This window comes from Petromyzon marinus, chromosome 80, assembly GCF_048934315.1.
Source record: "Petromyzon marinus isolate PM22_M1 ecotype Great Lakes invasive population chromosome 80, UKy_Petmar_22M1.pri1.0, whole genome shotgun sequence".
Lineage (NCBI taxonomy): Eukaryota > Metazoa > Chordata > Hyperoartia > Petromyzontiformes > Petromyzontidae > Petromyzon > Petromyzon marinus.
Window position 1 is genome coordinate 9488198 of NC_133746.1, and position 19582 is coordinate 9507779.

Here is a 19582-nt window from a genome sequence, read left to right on the forward strand (position 1 = left end):
CTATTACTATCACTATAACTACCCCTATCACACCCCTATTACTATCACTATAACTACCCCTATCACTACCCCTATTACTATCAATATTACTATCACTACCCCCATCACTACCCCTATTACTATCACACCCCTATTACTATCACACCCCTATTACTATCACTATAACTACCCCTATAACTACCCCTATCACTATCACTATAACTACCCCTATCACTACCCCTATTACAATCCTTTTTATTATCAATATTACTATCACTACCCCTATCACTACCCCTATCACTACCCCTATCACTACCCCTATCACTACCCCTATCACTACCCCTATTACTATCACACCCCTATTACTATCACTATGACTACCCCTATCACTACCCGTATTACTATCAATATTACTATCACACCCCTATTACTATCACTATAACTACCCCTATCACTACCCGTATTACTATCAATATTACTATAACTACCCCTATTACTATCCCTATTACTATCAATATTACTATTACTATCAATATTACTATCACTACCCCTATTACTATCACTATAACTACCCCTATCACTACCCGTATTACTATCAATATTACTATCACTACCCCGATTACTACCACTATAACTACCCCTATCACTACCCCTATTACTATCAATATTACTATCACTACCCCTTTTACTATCACTATAACTACCCCTATCACTACCCCTATCACTATCAATATTACTATCACTACCCATATTACTACCCCTATCACTACCCCTATCACTATTACTATCACTACCCCTATTACTACCCCTATCATTACCCCTATCACTATCACGACCCCTATCACTGTCACTACCCCTGTCACTACCCCTATCACTACCCCTATCACTACCCCTATCATTGTCACTATCCCTATCACTGTCACTACCCCTATCACTACCCCTATCACTACCACTACCCCTATCACTACCCCTATCACTACCCCTATCACTATCACTACCCCTATCACTATCACTACCCCTATCACTAACCCTATCACTGTCACTACCCCTATCACTACTCCTATCACTATCACTACCCCTATCACTATCACTACCCCTATCACTACCCCTATCACTACCCCTGTCACTATCACTACGCCTATCACTACCCCTATCACTACCCCTGTCACTATCACTACCCCTATCACTTCCCCTATCACTACCCCTATCACTATCACTACCCCTATCACTATCACTACCCCTATCGCTACCCCTATCACTGTCACTACCCCTATCACTACCCCTATCACTATCACTACCCCTATCACTACCCCTATTACTACCCCTATCACTACCCCTATCACTACCACTACCCCTATCACTACCCCTATCACTACCCCTATCACTATCACTACCCCTATCACTACCCCTATCACTACCCCTATCACTGTCACTACCCCTATCACTACCCCTATCACTATCACTACCCCTATCACTACCCTTATCACTACCCCTATCACTACCCCTATCACTGTCACTACCCCTATCACTACCCGTGTCACTGTCACTACCCCTATCACTACCCCTATCACTATCAATACCCCTATCACTATCACTACCCCTATCACTACCCCTATCACTGTCACTACCCCTGTCACTATCACTACCCCTATCACTATCACTACCCCTATCACTACCCCTATCATTACCACTACCCCTATCACTACCCCTGTCACTATCACTACCCCTATCACTTCCCCTATCACTACCCCTGTCACTATCACTACCCCTATCACTATCACTACCCCTATCACTATCACTACCCCTATCACTACCCCTATCACTACCCCTGTCACTATCACTACCCCTGTCACTACCCCTATCACTACCCCTGTCACTACCCCTATCACTTCCCCTATCACTACCCCTGTCACTATCACTACCCCTATCACTACCCCTATCACTATCACTACCCCTATCACTACCCCTGTCACTATCACTACCCCTATCACTATCACTACCCCTATCACTATCACTACCCCTATCACTACCCCTATCACTACCCCTGTCACTATCACTACCCCTATCACTACCCCTGTCACTACCCCTATCACTTCCCCTATCACTACCCCTATCACTACCCCTATCACTATCACTACGCCTATCACTACCCCTATCACTACCCCTATCACTACCCCTATCACTATCAATACCCCTATCACTATCACTTCCCCTATCACTACCCCTATCACTATCACTACCCCTATCACTTCCCCTATCACTATCACTACCCCTATCACTACCCCTATCACTACCCCTATCACTAACTAACTCAACATCATCAGCAGCAGCAGCCCCCTAGGCAAGGAAGCAGGGTGCAGGTTTGACCGCAGGGATGCTGCAAGGACAGGGGCCGTCCATAAATGACGTCACGCACCTAAGATGGGGGGGGGGGGGGGGAGGGGTCAGACATTTGTGACGATGTGTGACGGGGGGAGGGGCGGGGTTTGAGAAATGTGACGTCACATTCAAATGCGCAACTTTATAAATGAATAAAGACAACACGTTCTACTTAATAAAAAATAGACTTTTTAATAAATGTTTTCTCCTACAACTTCAGAGTGCAGCGCCACATTAATTACGCACTACAATGACAATCGTTTAAAGCGATTTGAAGCAGAGCTTTTGTGACGTCATATTTGAGGGGGGGGGGGGTCTGACTTTTTTTGACGCCGCGTGACTAAGGGGGAGGGGGGGGAGGAGTCAAAAATCGCGTGACGTCATTTTTGGACGGCCCTATCGGCGTTCGCACCTTGAGGCACCACGTGTTGACCGGGTGAGTGAGGGATAGGGAGGGATAGCGGGTGGTGAGTTTCAGTGAGTCTGTGTGTGTGAGTCTGTGTGTGTGTGAGTCACAGTGAGTCTGTGTGTGAGTCTGTGTGTGTGAGTATGTGTGTGTGAGTCTCAGTGAGTCTGTGTGTGTGAGTCTGTGTGTGTGAGTCTGTGTGTGTGAGTCTGTGTGTGTGTGAGTGAGTCTCAGTGAGTCTGTGTGTGTGTGAGTCACAGTGAGTCTGTGTGTGTGTGAGTCACAGTGAGTCTGTGTGTGTGAGTCTCAGTGAGTTTGTGTGTGTGAGTCACAGTGAGTCTGTGTGTGTGTAAGTCTCAGTGAGTCTGTGTGTGTGAGTCTCAGTGAGTTTGTGTGTGTGTAAGTCTGTGTGTGTGTGAGTCTGTGTGTGTAAGTCTCAGTGAGTCTGTGTGTGTGAGTCTCAGTGAGTCTGTGTGTGTGAGTCTGTGTGTGTGTGAGTCTCAGTGAGTCTGTGTGTGTGAGTCTCAGTGAGTCTGTGTGTGAGTCTCAGTGAGTCTGTGTGTGTGTGAGTCACAGTGAGTCTGTGTGTGTGAGTCTCAGTGAGTCTGTGTGTGTGAGTCACAGTGAGTCTGTGTGTGTGTGAGTTTCAGTGAGTCTGTGTGTGTGAGTCACAGTGAGTCTGTGTGTGTGAGTCTCAGTGAGTCTGTGTGAGTCTCAGTGAGTCTGTGTGTGTGTGTGTGAGTCTGTGTGTGTGAGTCTGTGTGTGTGAGTCTCAGTGAGTCTGTGTGTGTGAGTCTGTGTGTGTGAGTCTCAGTGAGTCTGTGTGTGTGAGTCACAGTGAGTCTGTGTGTGTGTGAGTCTGTGTGTGTGTGAGTCTGTGTGTGTGTGAGTCTGTGTGTGTGAGTCTCAGTGAGTCTGTGTGAGTCTGTGTGTGTGTGAGTCACAGTGAGTCTGTGTGTGTGAGTCTGTGTGTGTGTGAGTCACAGTGAGTCTGTGTGTGTGAGTCTGAGTGAGTGTGTGTGTGTGAGTCTGTGTGTGTGTGAGTCTCAGTGAGTCTGTGTGTGTGAGTCTGTGTGTGTGAGTCTGTGTGTGTGAGTCACAGTGAGTCTGTGTGTCTGAGTCTCAGTGAGTCTGTGTGTGTGAGTCTGTGTGTGTGTGAGTGAGTCTCAGTGAGTCTGTGTGTGTGAGTCTGTGTGTGTGTGAGTCTGTGTGTGTAAGTCTCAGTGAGTCTGTGTGTGTGAGTCACAGTGAGTGTGTGTGTGTGAGTCACAGTGAGTCTGTGTGTGTGAGTCTCAGTGAGTTTGTGTGGTGTGTGAGTCTGTGTGTGTGTGTGAGTCTGTGTGAGTCTGTGTGTGTGTGAGTCACAGTGAGTCTGTGTGTGAGGGTCTCAGTGAGTTTGTGTGTGTGTGTAAGTCTCAGTGAGTCTGTGTGTGTGAGTCTCAGTGAGTCTGTGTGTGTGAGTCTGTGTGTGTCTGTGTGTGTGTGAGTCACAGTGAGTCTGTGTGTGTGAGTCTGTGTGTGTCTGTGTGTGTGGGTGAGTCTGTGTGTGTGAATCTCAGTGAGTCTGTGTGTGAGTCTCAGTGAGTCTCTGTGTGTGAGCCTGTGTGTGTGAGTCACAGTGAGTTTGTGTGTGTAAGTCTCAGTGAGTCTGTGTGTGTGAGTCTCAGTGAGTCTGTGTGTGTGAGTCTCAGTGAGTCTGTGTGTGTGAGTCACAGTGAGTCTGTGTGTGTGTGAGTCTGTGTGTGAGTCACAGTGAGTCTGTGTGTGTGAGTCTCAGTGAGTCTGTGTGTGTGAGAGTCACAGTGAGTTTGTGTGTGTGTGAGTCACAGTGAGTCTGTGTGTGTGAGTCTGTGTGTGAGTCACAGTGAGTCTGTGTGTGAGTCTCAGTGAGTCTCTGTGTGTGAGCCTGTGTGTGTGAGTCACAGTGAGTTTGTGTGTGTAAGTCTCAGTGAGTCTGTGTGTGTGTGAGTCTGTGTGTGTGAGTCTGTGTGTGTGTGAGTCTCAGTGAGTCTGTGTGTGTGAGTCTCAGTGAGTCTGTGTGTGTGAGTCACAGTGAGTCTGTGTGTGTGAGTCTGTGTGTGAGTCACAGTGAGTCTGTGTGTGTGAGTCTCAGTGAGTCTGTGTGTGTGAGAGTCACAGTGAGTTTGTCTGTGTGTGAGTCTGTGTGTGTGAGTCTCAGTGAGTCTGTGTGTGTGAGTCACAGTGAGTCTGTGTGTGTGAGAGTCACAGTGAGTTTGTGTGTGTGTGAGTCTGTGTGTGTGAGTCTCAGTGAGTCTGTGTGTGTGAGTCACAGTGAGTCTGTGTGTGTGAGTCACAGTGAGTCTGTGTGTGTGAGTCTGTGTGTGTGAGTCTGTGTGTGAGTCACAGTGAGTCTGTGCGTTTAACGGTCAGGGCTGACCGCTATGAACCCGTCCACCAGAATTCGATTCCCGCTCACGGCCAACACTAACTGACGATTATCTGAACCGGCCCTGGGCATCTCCTAGGTCGACTCAGCCTCAAATTGACTACCTGGTGCGATGTGTAAACATCGCCACTTGGGAGACAAAGGCGGTCGGGCGCGGTGCTGGCCACCCACCCCCTCTTGTACCGTTCCGGCCTTCATAGGTGCTCGCTAACAGCACTTGCCCCTACAGTCTGTTAAGGCTGTACGGGGGATGCGTGTTTGTGCGTGCGTGTTAATTTATTTAGGTTTTCGCTGCCAAAAGACAACTTGTGTGGGTAAGACGAGGTTAGGTTGGGGGTGGGGGGACAGATCAACCTGTTTGCGACTCGCTTACCGGTTCGTCCGGTACAATCAGAATCTTGATTTATACTGCAGGTGGAGGAATCCGATGTGTTCTTTCGGTAAAGTCACTTAGATGAAAAAATAAAATAATAATTAAAATTATAATATGAAAGTAACTCATTATCTTCATTTCATTATAACAATGAAAATAATAAAATGAGAATAACTCATTATCTTCATTTCATTATAATAATAAAAATAATAAAATGAAAACTCATTATCTTCATTTCGTTATAATAATGAAAATAATAAAATGAAAATAACTCATTATTTTCATTTCATTATGATAACGAAAATAATAAAATGGAAATAACTCATTATTTTAAATTTAATATTTTAATTATTATTATTATAATTTCTCTACCTACGTGACTTTACCGAGTGAACCAAAGAGTATGGGTCCTTGCAGTCACGAAAACTTCAAATCTAGAATGAGAAAGCTCCTCTTAATTATCATCTTGTTTTTTAGTTTACAGATGTCCAGCAAGGGTGGCCCACAGCGTTGCGGCAACGCAATGTGCACGCACGCGATTAGCTGTGCAGATTCTTGGTTCTTTCGGTAAAGTCACCACCACGTAGAAGGGAAACAATAAAATAATAAAAATATAAAACAATGAAATTCTCACGACGTTTCGACTGCAACACGAGAAGCAATCATCATCAGGTGTGAAAACCACAACAACAAAAATTATTGTTGTGGTTTATTGTTGTGTTGTGGTTTTCACACCTGATGATGATTGCTTGTGTTGCAGTCCAAACGTCGTGAGAATTGTATTGTTTTATATTTTTATTATGTTATTGTTTCCCTTCTACGTTACTTTACCGAAACAACCTAGAATATGAATCCCTGCAGTCACGAAAGCTTTAAATCAAAATTTAGCAGTGCAGAGTTTATGAAAGGTACGAACGTCACTAAAGTGTGCAGATACAATTGAAACATTGAGGAATAGGTTTTACCCTTTTCTTGCCGTGGTTGTCCCACCTGATGACGATCGAAACGTCGTGACCTATTTATTTTTCTATCTACGTGACTTTACCGAAAGAACCAACGAGTATGGATTCATGCAGTCACGAAAGCTTCACATCAAGACTTCACTCCTTTCTGTTAAGATGTTCAAACGCCAAACAGAAGCCTGTTTTTGTTAGGAATCCCGTCACTGCATTAACCACACACACACACAGTAGTTGTGGTGGACATCCAAACAAAAACCATGGCTCTGGTAGGATATGATGGCATTGTCTTTGAAACTGATTGGTCCACACCAGAGACAGATTTCTTTAGAGCCTGGTCTCAGTGTCTTTAGAGCCTAGTCTCAGTGTCTTTAGAGCCTAGTCTCAGTTTCTTTAGAGCCTGGTCTCAGTGTGTGTCGAGCCTAGTCTCAGTGTCTTTAGAGCCTAGTCTCAGTTTCTTTAGAGCCTAGTCTCAGTGTCTTTAGAGCCTAGTCTCAGTGTCTTTAGAGCCTAGTCTCAGTTTCTTTAGAGCCTGGTCTCAGTGTGTGTCGAGCCTAGTCTCAGTGTCTTTAGAGCCTAGTCTCAGTTTCTTTAGAGCCTAGTCTCAGTTTCTTTAGAGCCCTGTCTCAGTGTCTTTAGAGCCTAGTCTCAGTGTCTTTAGAGCCTAGTCTCAGTTTCTTTAGAGACTAGTCTCAGTGTCTTTAGTGCCTAGTCTCAGTTTCTTTAGAGACTAGTCTCAGTTTCTTTAGAGACTAGTCTCAGTTTCTTTAGAGACTAGTCTCAGTGTCTTTAGTGCCTAGTCTCAGTTTCTTTAGAGACTAGTCTCAGTTTCTTTAGAGACTAGTCTCAGTTTCTTTAGAGACTAGTCTAAGTGTCTTTAGAGACTAGTCTCAGTTTCTTTAGAGACTAGTCTCAGTGTCTTTAGAGACTAGTCTCAGTTTCTTTAGAGCCTAGTCTCAGTGTCTTTAGAGACTAGTCTCAGTTTCTTTAGAGCCTAGTCTCAGTTTCTTTAGAGCCTAGTCTCAGTTTCTTTAGAGACTAGTCTCAGTTTCTTTAGAGACTAGTCTCAGTGTCTTTAGAGACTAGTCTCAGTTTCTTTAGAGACTAGTCTCAGTTTATTTAGAGCCTAATCTCAGGTTCTTTAGTGATTAGTCTCAGTGTCTTTAGAACCTAAACTCAGTTTCTTTAGACCCTAGTCTCAGATTCTTTATAGACTAGTCTCAGTGTCTTTAGTGCCTAGTCTCAGTTTATTTAGAGCCTAGTCTCAGTTTCTTTAGAGCCTAGTCTCAGTTTCTTTAGAGACTAGTCTCAGTTTCTTTAGAGCCTAGTCTCAGTGTCTTTAGAGACTAGTCTCAGTGTCTTTAGAGCCTAGTCTCAGTGTCTTTAGAGACTAGTCTCAGTTTCTTTAGAGACTAGTCTCAGTTTCTTTAGAGCCTAGTCTCAGTTGCTTTAGAGCCTAGTCTCAGTTGCTTTAGAGCCTAGTCTCAGTTTCTTTAGAGACTAGTCTCAGTTTCTTTAGAGACTAGTCTCAGTGTCTTTAGAGACTAGTCTCAGTGTCTTTAGAGCCTAGTCTCAGTTTCTTTAGAGCCTAGTCTCAGTTTCTTTAGAGCCTAGTCTCAGTTGCTTTAGAGCCTAGTCTCAGTTTCTTTAGAGACAAGTCTCAGGGTCTTTAGAGACTAGTCTCAGTGTCTTTAGCGACTAGTCTCAGTGTCTTTAGAGACTAGTCTCAGTGTCTTTAGAGACTAGTCTCAGATTCTTTAGAGCCTAGTCTCAGTGTGTGTCGAGCCTAGTCTCAGTTTCTTTAGAGACTAGTCTCAGTTTTTTTTAAAGCCTAGACTCAGTTTCTTTAGACCCTAGTCTCAGTGTCTTTAGAGACTAGTCTCAGTTTCTTTAGAGACTGGTCTCAGTTTCTTTAGAGACTAGTCTCAGTTTCTTTAGAGCCTAGTCTCAGTTTCTTTAGTGCCTAGTCTCAGTTTCTTTAGAGACTAGTCTCAGTTTCTTTAGAGACTAGTCTCAGCGTCTTTAGACCCTAGTCTCAGTGTCTTTAGAGCCTAGTCTCAGTGTCTTTAGAGCCTAGTCTCAGTGTCTTTAGAGACTAGTCTCAGTTTCTTTAGAGCCTAGTCTCAGTGTCTTTAGAGCCTAGTCTCAGTTTCTTTAGAGACTAGTCTCAGTGTCTTTAGAGCCTAGTATCAGTGTCTTTAGAAACTAGTCTCAGTTTCTTTAGAGACTAGTCTCAGTTTCTTTAGAGCCTAGTCTCAGTTTCTTTAGAGACTAGTCTCAGTTTCTTTAGAGCCTAGTCTCAGTTTCTTTAGAGCCTAGTCTCAGTTTCTTTAGAGCCTAGTCTAGTAGTTCTCTGGTGCGGACCAATCAGTTCCAAAGCTAACGCACCTTCAGGGGCATTGATAGCTCGGGGGGGTGAGAAGCTCCAGCAAATGAGCAGCGTACAAAATCTTGTTGTCATGGCTCTCATCGCCGATTTGGTTGTTCCCGACTCCCTCCCTTGCCCTGGGCTACTATCCGGCATGGCAGGGACTTGTCGCAATGCCCTCACTGGCAAGCGATTGATCGGGTATCACGTGCGTACGTGCGTCAGTGTGTTTATGTGTGTGGAGCGGTAGCGTAGCGGTTAGCGGTACGCTGCGCTATGAACCCGGCGACACGGGTTCGATTCCCGCTCACGGCCAACACCCCCAGTGACGATGATCTGAACCGGTGCTGGGCCTCCCCTAGGTCGACTCAGCCTCAAATGCGCAACCTGGTGTAGCGTTGTGCAGTGAACATCGCCACTGGGGGAGAGACAAAGGCGGTCGGGCGTGGTGCTGGCCACCCACCCCCTCGTGTGGAGTGCCGGTAGCCTTCGTAGGTGCTACTCGCTAACAGCACTTGCCCCTACAGTCTGCTAAGGCTATACGGGGAGGGGGGGGGGGAGTCTTTGTCTTTATCTGTGTGTATGCTGAACTTCTATCGCACCGTACGTAGCCAACCGCGCTAATCGCAAGTGCGGGGGCAAAGAGAAGAAAATAAACACAACAACAACAACAACAACAAGAAGTTCTAAACAGATGCGTTTTGAATGTAGATGATGCACAGCTGCCACTGATGACACTGTTGATGATGCCGATGATGATTATGATGATGATGATACTGCTGATGAAACTGCTCCTGTTGCTGATGATGATGATGATGACGACGACGCTGATGGATGAGTGTGTTTTTCTTTTTTTTCTCTCTCGCAGGATCTTCTGAACCGTCCCTCCAAGGTAACGTTGCATCATTCTCAGCAGCCAGGGTTGGTGGGTCACGCGCGGATGGGTTCGTGAAACTCCCGCTTGTTGCCTGTGGGGTGGGGGGTGTCCTGGGGGAGCCGTACCCCCTGGCTCTGACAGCAGGCGGCACAGCAGCAGAGTGTGTGGACTAATCTCGATCTGTTCCAGCTCGCTTCCTTCTTCCAGTGTGGACTAATCTCCATCTGTTCCATCTCGCTCCCTTCTAGCAGTGTGTGGACTCATCTCCATCTGTTCCATCTCGCTCCCTTCTAGCAGTGTGTGGACTAATCTCCATCTGTTCCATCTCGCTCCCTTCTAGCAGTGTGTGGACTAATCTCCATCTGTTCCATCTCACCCCTTCTAGCCCGTGTGTGGACTAATCTCCATCTGTTCCATCTCACCCCTTCTAGCCCGTGTGTGGACTAATCTCCATCTGTTCCATCTCACTGCCTTATACCCGCGTGTGGACTAATCTCCATCTGTTCCATCTCACTCACCTTCTACCGTGTGTGGACTAATCTCCATCTGTACAATCTCACTTCCTTCTACACCGTGTGTGGACTAATCTCCATCTGTTCCATCTAACTCCATTCTTCCCGCGTGTGGAATAATCTCCATCTGTTCCATCTCACTCCATTCTTCCCGCGTGTGGACTAATCTCCATCTGTTCCATCTCACTTCCTTCTACACCATGTGTGGACTAATTTCCATCTGTTCCATCTCACTCCATTCTTCCCACAAGTGGAATAATCTCCATCTGTTCCATCTCACTCCATTCTTCCCGCGTGTGGACTAATCTCCATCTGTTCCATCTCACTCCCTTCTACACCGTGTGTGGACTAATCTCCATCTGTTCCATCTCACTCCCTTCTACACCGTGTGTGGACTAATCTCCATCTGTTCCATCTCACTGCCTTCTACCCCGTGTGTGGACTAATCTCCATCTGTTCCATCTCACTGCCTTATACCCGCGTGTGGAATAATCTCCATCTGTTCCATCTCACTCACCTTCTACCGCGTGTGGACTAATCTCCATCTGTTCCATCTCACTTCCTTCTACACGGTGTGTGGACTAATCTCCATCTGTTCCATCTCACTCCCTTCTACACCGTGTGTGGACTAATCTCCATCTGTTCCATCTCACTGCCTTCTACCCCGTGTGTGGACTAATCTCCATCTGTTCCATCTCACTCCCTTCTACACCGTGTGTGGACTAATCTCCATCTGTTCCATCTCACTCCCTTTTACCGCGTGTGGAATAATCTCCATCTGTTCCATCTCACTGCCTTCTACCCCGTGTGTGGACTAATCTCCATCTGTTCCATCTCACTCCCTTCTACACCGTGTGTGGACTAATCTCCATCTGTTCCATCTCACTGCCTTCTACCCCGTGTGTGGACTAATCTCCATCTGTTCCATCTCACTCCCTTCTACCCCGTGTGTGGACTAATCTCCATCTGTTCCATCTCACTCCATTCTTCCCGCAAGTGGAATAATCTCCATCTGTTCCATCTCACTCCATTCTTCCCGCGTGTGGAATAATCTCCATCTGTTCCATCTCACTCCCTTCTACCCGCGTGTCGGGTTAATATCACCTACATTTACTAACCCCAACACTAAAAAATAACCCTTTAACGTGGACAATGTCGGTCGCGAAAGGCCACGGCTGCGTGTTAGACAGACGCGACGACTGACGGACCGACGAACAACCACGTGAACGACCGACCGACCGACCGACCGACCGACACGCTCCCGGCCTAACGGCTCGTCTCAACGTCCTCGACGCCGTTTCAGGCTCGCGGGCGGTGTGCACCCTGTGGGCCACCGAGGGCGTTTCCCACGTGGCCACGTTCGACGGCGAGGTGGCGTCCGTGAGCGGCTCGGGGCCCTGCCTCTTCTCGCTCTCGGCCGAGGAGCTGGGACGGTTCAACGTGGAGCCGTCCGTGCAAGTCGGGGACGGCGAGCCCTCCGCGATCGAGATCACCACCGACGAGGCCAATATCCACGTGGACCTGCAGAGCGGCGCCGTCAGCCTCCTTGGCAATGCGTGAGTCTGGGGGGGGGGGGGGCGCTGGCGGAACGAGACTCCTTTGTCCAACGTGTTAAAGGTCCCCCCCCTCCACACAGTTACCACAAGTCTGTGGCTGTCCGCCTGATTATGCTGGTCGGTTGTAATTGCCGGCGAAACGTCACGATACTCGAGTTGTAAATGCAGTAGCGGGTTCACCCTGCAGCACACAACCGGTGCAGTGCTGTATTAGTGCACTACACTGCACTATATACTACACTATGCACTACTACACACAACTATACACTACACTATACACTACAATACACTACACTATACACTACTATACACTACACTATACACTACTATACACTACACTATACACTACAATATACACTACTATACACTACTATACACTACACTACACACTGCACTATATACTACACTATGCACTACTACACACAACTATACACTACACTATACACTACAATACACTACACTATACACTACTATACACTACACTATACACTACTATACACTACACTATACACTACAATATACACTACTATACACTACTATACACTACACTACACACTGCACTATATACTACACTATGCACTACTACACACAACTATACACTACACTATACACTACAATACATTACACTATACACTACAATATACACTACTATAGACTACACCACACTATACACTACTATACACTACACTATACACTACAATATACACTACTATACACTACACTATACACTGCACTATACACTACACTATACACTACTTCACACAACTATACACTACACTATACACTACTATACACTACACTATACACTACTATACACTACTATACACTACACTATACACTGCACTATACACTACACTATACACTACTTCACACAACTATACACTACACTATACACTACTATACACTACACTATACACTACAATATACACTACTATACACTAAATTTCGATTTAAAGCTTTCGTGACTGCAAGGATTCATCTTCTTTGGTTCTTTCGGTAAAGTCACGTAGAATGAGAATGAAATAATAAATTGATAAAATAAAATAACACAATAATATTATCACGACGTTTCGGCCACAACACAAGCGGCCTTCATCAGGTGAAGGGACGAGACTGTCTGGAGGACAGCGCTGGAGTGAAAGAGCCACGCTCAGATCGCGACCTTAAAGCTGTGTGAGAAGAAACAAAGCGCCTTGACAAAGGAATTAGCATATAATTTAGCATAGAATTAAGCATTGAAATGCTAAATTCTATGCTAATTCCTTTGTCAAGGCGCTTTGTTTCTTCTCACACAGCCTTTAAAGGTCGCGATCTGAGCGTGGCTTTGTTCACTCCAGCGCTGTCCTCCAGACAGTCTTGTCCCTTCACCTGATGAAGGCCGCTTGTGTTGTGGCCGAAACGTCGTGAGAATTTTATTGTGTTATTTTATTCTATCAATTTATTATTTTATTCTCATTCTACGTGACTTTACTATACACTAATATACACTACACTATACACTACACTATAGGCTACACTATACACTACTATACACTACACTATACACTGCACTATACACTACAATATACACCACACTATACACTACACTACGCTTTAATTGTTAATGTTGTAGTGGGTTTTACTCACTGTTGTACTAGTAACGAACTGGCACGTTCTGTTCACGTGACGGGTGGTGGCGGGTCTCACGACACATTCATGTTCGCGCAATCTAACCCCCGCAAGCAAAAAAAAAACCCTCTGCTACGATGGACGTTGAACTTCGTTCCACACCGTACGTGGCCATGCGTGCTAATCGGAGGGTGCAAAGTCGTCTGTAATGACCGTCCGCCCCGTTGTTTCCGCTGCTGCTGCTGCTGCTGCTGCAGTCTCACGCTGCCGTACATCGGCAAGGGCTTCTTCATCAAGAGCTACGGCCCCTACACCAAGTTCACGGCCAAGCTGCTGGGACTCTCGGTGGTGTGGGGGGAGGAGTTCGTCACGGTGAGAGGAACGCGCCACGCGCCACGCGCCACGCCTCGCCTTGATCGATCGATCGATCAATCGATCGTTCGATTGCTCGCTCGCTCGATCACTCGATTGCTCGATCGATCGATGGCTCGCTCGCTCTCCCACGCGGGGCGGTCTTGGGCTCCCTGCCAACCCGCGTCGCAGTCGATGACGTCACGGTCGATGACGTCACCTGTCGATGGCGTCACGATTGATGACGTCACGGTCGGTGACGCCATCGACCTGCATCTACATCAGCAAGCCATGTGATAGAAGACACGACCCCTGTCACTGTCACTACCCCTATCACTGTCACTACCCCTATCACTATCACTACCCCTATCACTGTCACTACCCCTATCACTGTCACTACCCCTATCACTGTCACTACCCCTATCACTACCCCTATCACTGTCACTACCCCTATCACTGTCACTACCCCGACCCCTATCACTGTCACCACCCCTATCACTGTCACTACCCCGATCACTATCACTACCCCTATCACTATCACTACCCCTATCACTACCCCTATCACTGTCACTACCCCGACCCCTATCACTGTCACCACCTCTATCACTGTCACTACCCCGATCACTATCACTACCCCTATCACTATCACTACCCCTATCACTATCACTACCCCTATCACTACCCTTATCACTGTCACTACCCATATCACTGTCACTACCCCGATCACTATCACTACCCCTATCACTATCACTATCCCGATCACTATCACTACCCCTATCACTGTCACTACCCCTATCACTGTCACTACCCCTATCACTATCACTACTCCGATCACTATCACTGTCACTACCCCTATCACTGTCACTACCCCTATTACTATCACTACCCCTATCACTGTCACTACCCCTATCACTATCACTACCCCTATCACTACCCCTATCACTGTCACTACCCCTATCACTATCACTACCCCTATCACTGTCACTACCCCTATCACTGTCACTACCCCGACCCCTATCACTGTCACTACCCCTATCACTGTCACTACCCCGATCACTATCACTGTCACTACCCCTATCACTGTCACTACCCCTATCACTATCACTACGCCTATCACTAGCCCTATCACTGTCACTACCCCTATCACTATCACTACCCCTATCACTATCACTACCCCTATCACTACCCCTATCACTGTCACTACCCCTATCACTATCACTACCCCTATCACTGTCACTACCCCTATCACTACCCCTATCACTACCCCTATCACTGTCACTACCCCTATCACTATCACTACCCCTATCACTGTCACTACCCCTATCACTGTCACTACCCCGACCCCTATCACTGTCACTACCCCTATCACTGTCACTACGCCTATCACTACCCTTATCACTGTCACTACCCCTATCACTATCACTACCCCTATCACTATCACTACCCCTATCACTACCCCTATCACTGTCACTACCCCTATCACTATCACTACCCCTATCACTGTCACTACCCCTATCACTACCCCTATCACTGTCACTACCCCTATCACTGTCACTACCCCTATCACTATCACTACCCCTATCACTACCCCTATCACTGTCACTACCCCTATCACTATCACTACCCCTATCACTGTCACAACCCGTATCACTACCCCTATCATTATCACTACCCCTATCACTGTCACTACCCCGATCACTATCACTGTCACTACTCCGATCACTATCACTGTCACTACCCCTATCACTGTCACTACCCCTATCACTATCACTACCCCTATCACTGTCACTACCCCTATCACTATCACTACCCCTATCACTACCCCTATCACTGTCAACTACCCCTATTACTATCACTACCCCTTTCACTGTCACTACCCCTATCACTGTCACTACCCAGACCCCTATCACTGTCACTACCCCTATCACTGTCACTATCCCGATCACTATCACTGTCACTACCCCGATCACTGTCACTACCCCTATCACTATCACTACCCCTATCACGATCACTACCCCTATCACGATCACTACCTCTATCACTGTCACTACCCCTATCACTACCCCTATCACTATCCCTATCACTACCCCTATTACTATCACTACCCCTATCACTATCACTACCCCTATCACTATCACTAACCCTATCACTATCACTACCCCTATCACTATCACTACCCCTATCACTGCCACTACCCCTATCACTGTCACTACCCCTATCACTATCACTACCCCTATCACTATCACTACCCCTATCACTGCCACTACCCCTATCAATGTCACTACCCCATCACTATCACTACCCCTATCACAGCTGGTGCACGCGCACATGCGTGTGTGAGTGAGTTGTGTGAGTGGTGTGTGTGTGCGGTGTGTGTGTGTGCGCGGTGTATGTGTGGTGTGGTGTGTGTGAGTGGTGTGTGTGTGTGTTTGAGTGGTGTGTGTGTGTGAGTGGTGTGTGTGTGTGGTGTGTGTGTGAGTGGTGTGTGTGTGAGTGGTGTGAGTGGTGTGTGGGTGAGTGGTATGTGTGTGTGTGAGTGGTGTGTGTGTGTGGTGTGTGTGTGAGTGGTGTGTGTGTGAGTGGTGTGAGTGGAGTGTGTGTGTGTGTGAGCTGACACAGCAGGGGACCACAGCTGGTAGGGCTGAACGATTTGGGGAAAATATCAAATTGCGATTTTTTTTTCTGACAGATATTGCCATTTGATTTGCGATTACAATTTTTTGAAATCAAGCTTCAGTTTAAATCTATTCACTGCGTAATAGATTTAAAACACGTGATGGAGCGTTACCACATGATACCATCAAAATAAGAACTGTTCTTTATATTCTAATGCAGGGATGAGAACTTGAAAGATTTGAATTGCTTCCACCATGTATTTACTAAAATGTTTTAAGTGAAATGGAACAATCAAACATGCAGCAATTGTTAAGTTAAATAAAGTTAATATAATAATAAACAAAAATAAAAAAATACCCAATAAGAAATCTTCTTTGGTTCTTTCGGTAAAGTCACGTAGAATGATAATAAAATAATAAATTGATAAAATAAAATAACACTTTATAACAATTTATTATTTTATTATCATTCTACGTGACTTTACCGAAAGAACCAAAGAAGATGAATCATTGCAGTCACGAAAGCTTTAAATCGAAAAAACCCAATAAGAAAGTCACGGGAATTTTTCAAATCGCAAATAAAAAAATCGCGAGCCTTTGCGACTTGCCAATCGGGGTTGTTTCAAATTGCCATGAATCGATTTGAAATCGATTCATCGTTCAGCCCTACGTGTCAGCTGGTGCCACCCATAGCAGGCAGCCCGTCCACGCCGCGTTGGTGACCCCACACCCCACACAACCACCAAACCCCGTGTCCTCCCTCCGTGTCGTCTGCGCTGTTACAGGTGAAGGTGGACAAGAAATACGAGAACACCACGGTGGGACTCTGCGGAAGCTACAGCGGCGTCCGTGAAGCCAGAGGTGAGAATTGCCGCGAATCTCTGGCCGTCGCCTGACGAAGCCGGTTGTGGTTGTTGGCGGAGCGTCGGGCTCGGGTTGTGAAATGTTGCGGCTTGGCTCTCCAACGCAACCGGTGTGGTGCTGTAGTGGTATACTACACTATACACTACACTATACACTACTATACACTATACTATACACGACACTATACACTACTATACACTACACTATACACTACTATACACTATACTATACACTACTATACACTATACACTACTCTACACTACTATACACTACACTATACACTACACTATACACTACTATACACTACACTATACACTACACTACTATACACTACACTATACACTACACTATACACTACACACTACTATACACTACACTACACACTACACTATACACTACTATACACTACACTATACACTACTATACACTACACTATACACTACACCACTATAAACTCCACAACACACTACACGATACACTACACGATACACTACACTATACACTACACTATACGCTACACACTACACTACTACACTGTACACTACTACACTATACACTACACGAAACACTAGTGCTGTACTATTGTATAGTGGAGTGTGAAGGTGTGTTGTGGAAACTGCGCGATTACATGATCACACGGACAATGTGTGGGTTATCTGGGGTCAGCCTGTGGAGAAGGCGAAAACAGTGTGGGTCGTGTTAGGACAGCCAGGTGCAAGGGCCGGGATGATGAGCTAACGGTTGGGCCAATTAAGCCAGAGGATCAGCAACGGCGGCGATTGGCTGTGGCTGTTGTCAAGGGCGAGGAGGCGTCGAGATGTCTGGAGAAAGGACAGGTGTTTGAGGACTAGAAGCGTACGGAGGCACGCGGGCCAATTAATTAGCGATAATGAGAATGGGGATAAATTGGGGGGAGACACACGGAGAGCGGGGAGTTGGAGTTGGGGAGCCGGACGACGAAGACGTGGAGTTGGAAATAGAGTTCGTAAACAGAGTTTGGAGACAGAGTGGTTAACGGAGTTGGAACAGAGTGTGAAGCAAGACGGAGTAGTTAGCGGTGGAGTGGGCGTGGCGACAGCGGAGCCGAAGACGCTGTCTGCGGAGTTGCTGAACGGGGGAGTCGCTGAGTGCGAAGCAAGTGAAGCGATAGTCGGGGAGACAAAGGCGGCGAGCGAGACGAGCGGAGCACGGCGAGCGAGACGAGCGGAGCACGGCGAGCTAGCCGCGGTGACCAGGATACCGCGGAGTGTGGAGGACGTGTTGAATGTCGTAAATGAAGCGGTGTTCGAAGAAAGACAGAAGTTGCCCGCGTAAAGTCGAACACTACACTAGTATACTACACTATACACTACTATACACTCCACGATACACTAGTGCTGTGCTAGTAACGAGTTGGCGCGTTCTGTGTACGTGACACGGCCCCTGACTGATTGGCTGTGTCGGGTGGTGGCGGGTTTAACCACCGCTGATATATTTACGTGATCTAACCGCCCCCCGCCCCCCCCCCCCCACTAACCCCCCCCCCCCCCCACCTCTGTATTACGGAGTGCAGTAGTATATAATGTAGTGTAACCATTCACATTCCTCAACCCTCTCCTCCTACCCCCTGCCACCCCACCCGCTGGCCTGACCCTCCATAGACACCGTCTCCTCGTGGGTACAATCCATGAACACGGGGTCCTGCAAAGCGGACGTCTACACGCCGCTCGCTGACCTCAACAAGGTGAGTGTCACTGGGGGCGGGGGGTGGGGGGGTGGGCGCCTCGGGCCCCGCACCTTGGGGATGAGAGGGATGGCATTGCGTGTTCTGGGTACCAAAGACAAAGGTTGCTCCCCTACCCCCGTGTAGCCTCTACAGGGACTGGGGGCAAGTGCTGTTCGGAGCGAGTCGCAGGCGCCGAGTTGAACCCAGGGGAGAATCGAAGTCGGGTTCGCCGGGTTTCGTAGCTCGGTGCGCTAACTGCTGCACCACCCATCCCCCCACTCACCCACCCACCCACCTCCCCATACAGACACACACCAAACAAAAAACAAAGATACCCCGTGTAGCCTTAACAGACTGTTGGGGCAGGTGATGTTAGCTCGTGGCACCTGGGAAGGCTGGCGGCCGGTGTGGCACACGAAGGGGGTGGGTGGCCAGCGCCACGCCCGGCCGCCTTTGTCTCCCCCCGTGGCGATGTTCACTATTACACACCGCTACACCAGGTGCTCACTTGAGGCTGAGTCGACCTAGGGGAGGCCCAGGTGTCCCACACACACAGCGATCCAGCGTGTAGGGCACGCGGACAACGGCTGCTGTCCCCAGATGGAGGCCAGTCCAGGGACAGA

The 19582-nt window shown here is 47.2% G+C and overlaps 1 protein-coding gene across 1 annotated transcript in view; it reads left to right on the plus strand.

Moving 5' to 3' along the window:
* The window catches only part of LOC142907674 (mucin-6-like), a 72959-nt gene that overhangs the window by 37085 nt on the left and 16292 nt on the right, over positions 1 to 19582 (plus strand). The window contains exons 2-5 of the mRNA XM_076057291.1: positions 11564 to 11816; positions 13682 to 13796; positions 17176 to 17251; positions 18895 to 18977. Coding sequence (XP_075913406.1) covers positions 11564 to 11816; positions 13682 to 13796; positions 17176 to 17251; positions 18895 to 18977 — 527 coding nt within the window. The remainder of the gene's footprint in view (positions 1 to 11563; positions 11817 to 13681; positions 13797 to 17175; positions 17252 to 18894; positions 18978 to 19582) is intronic.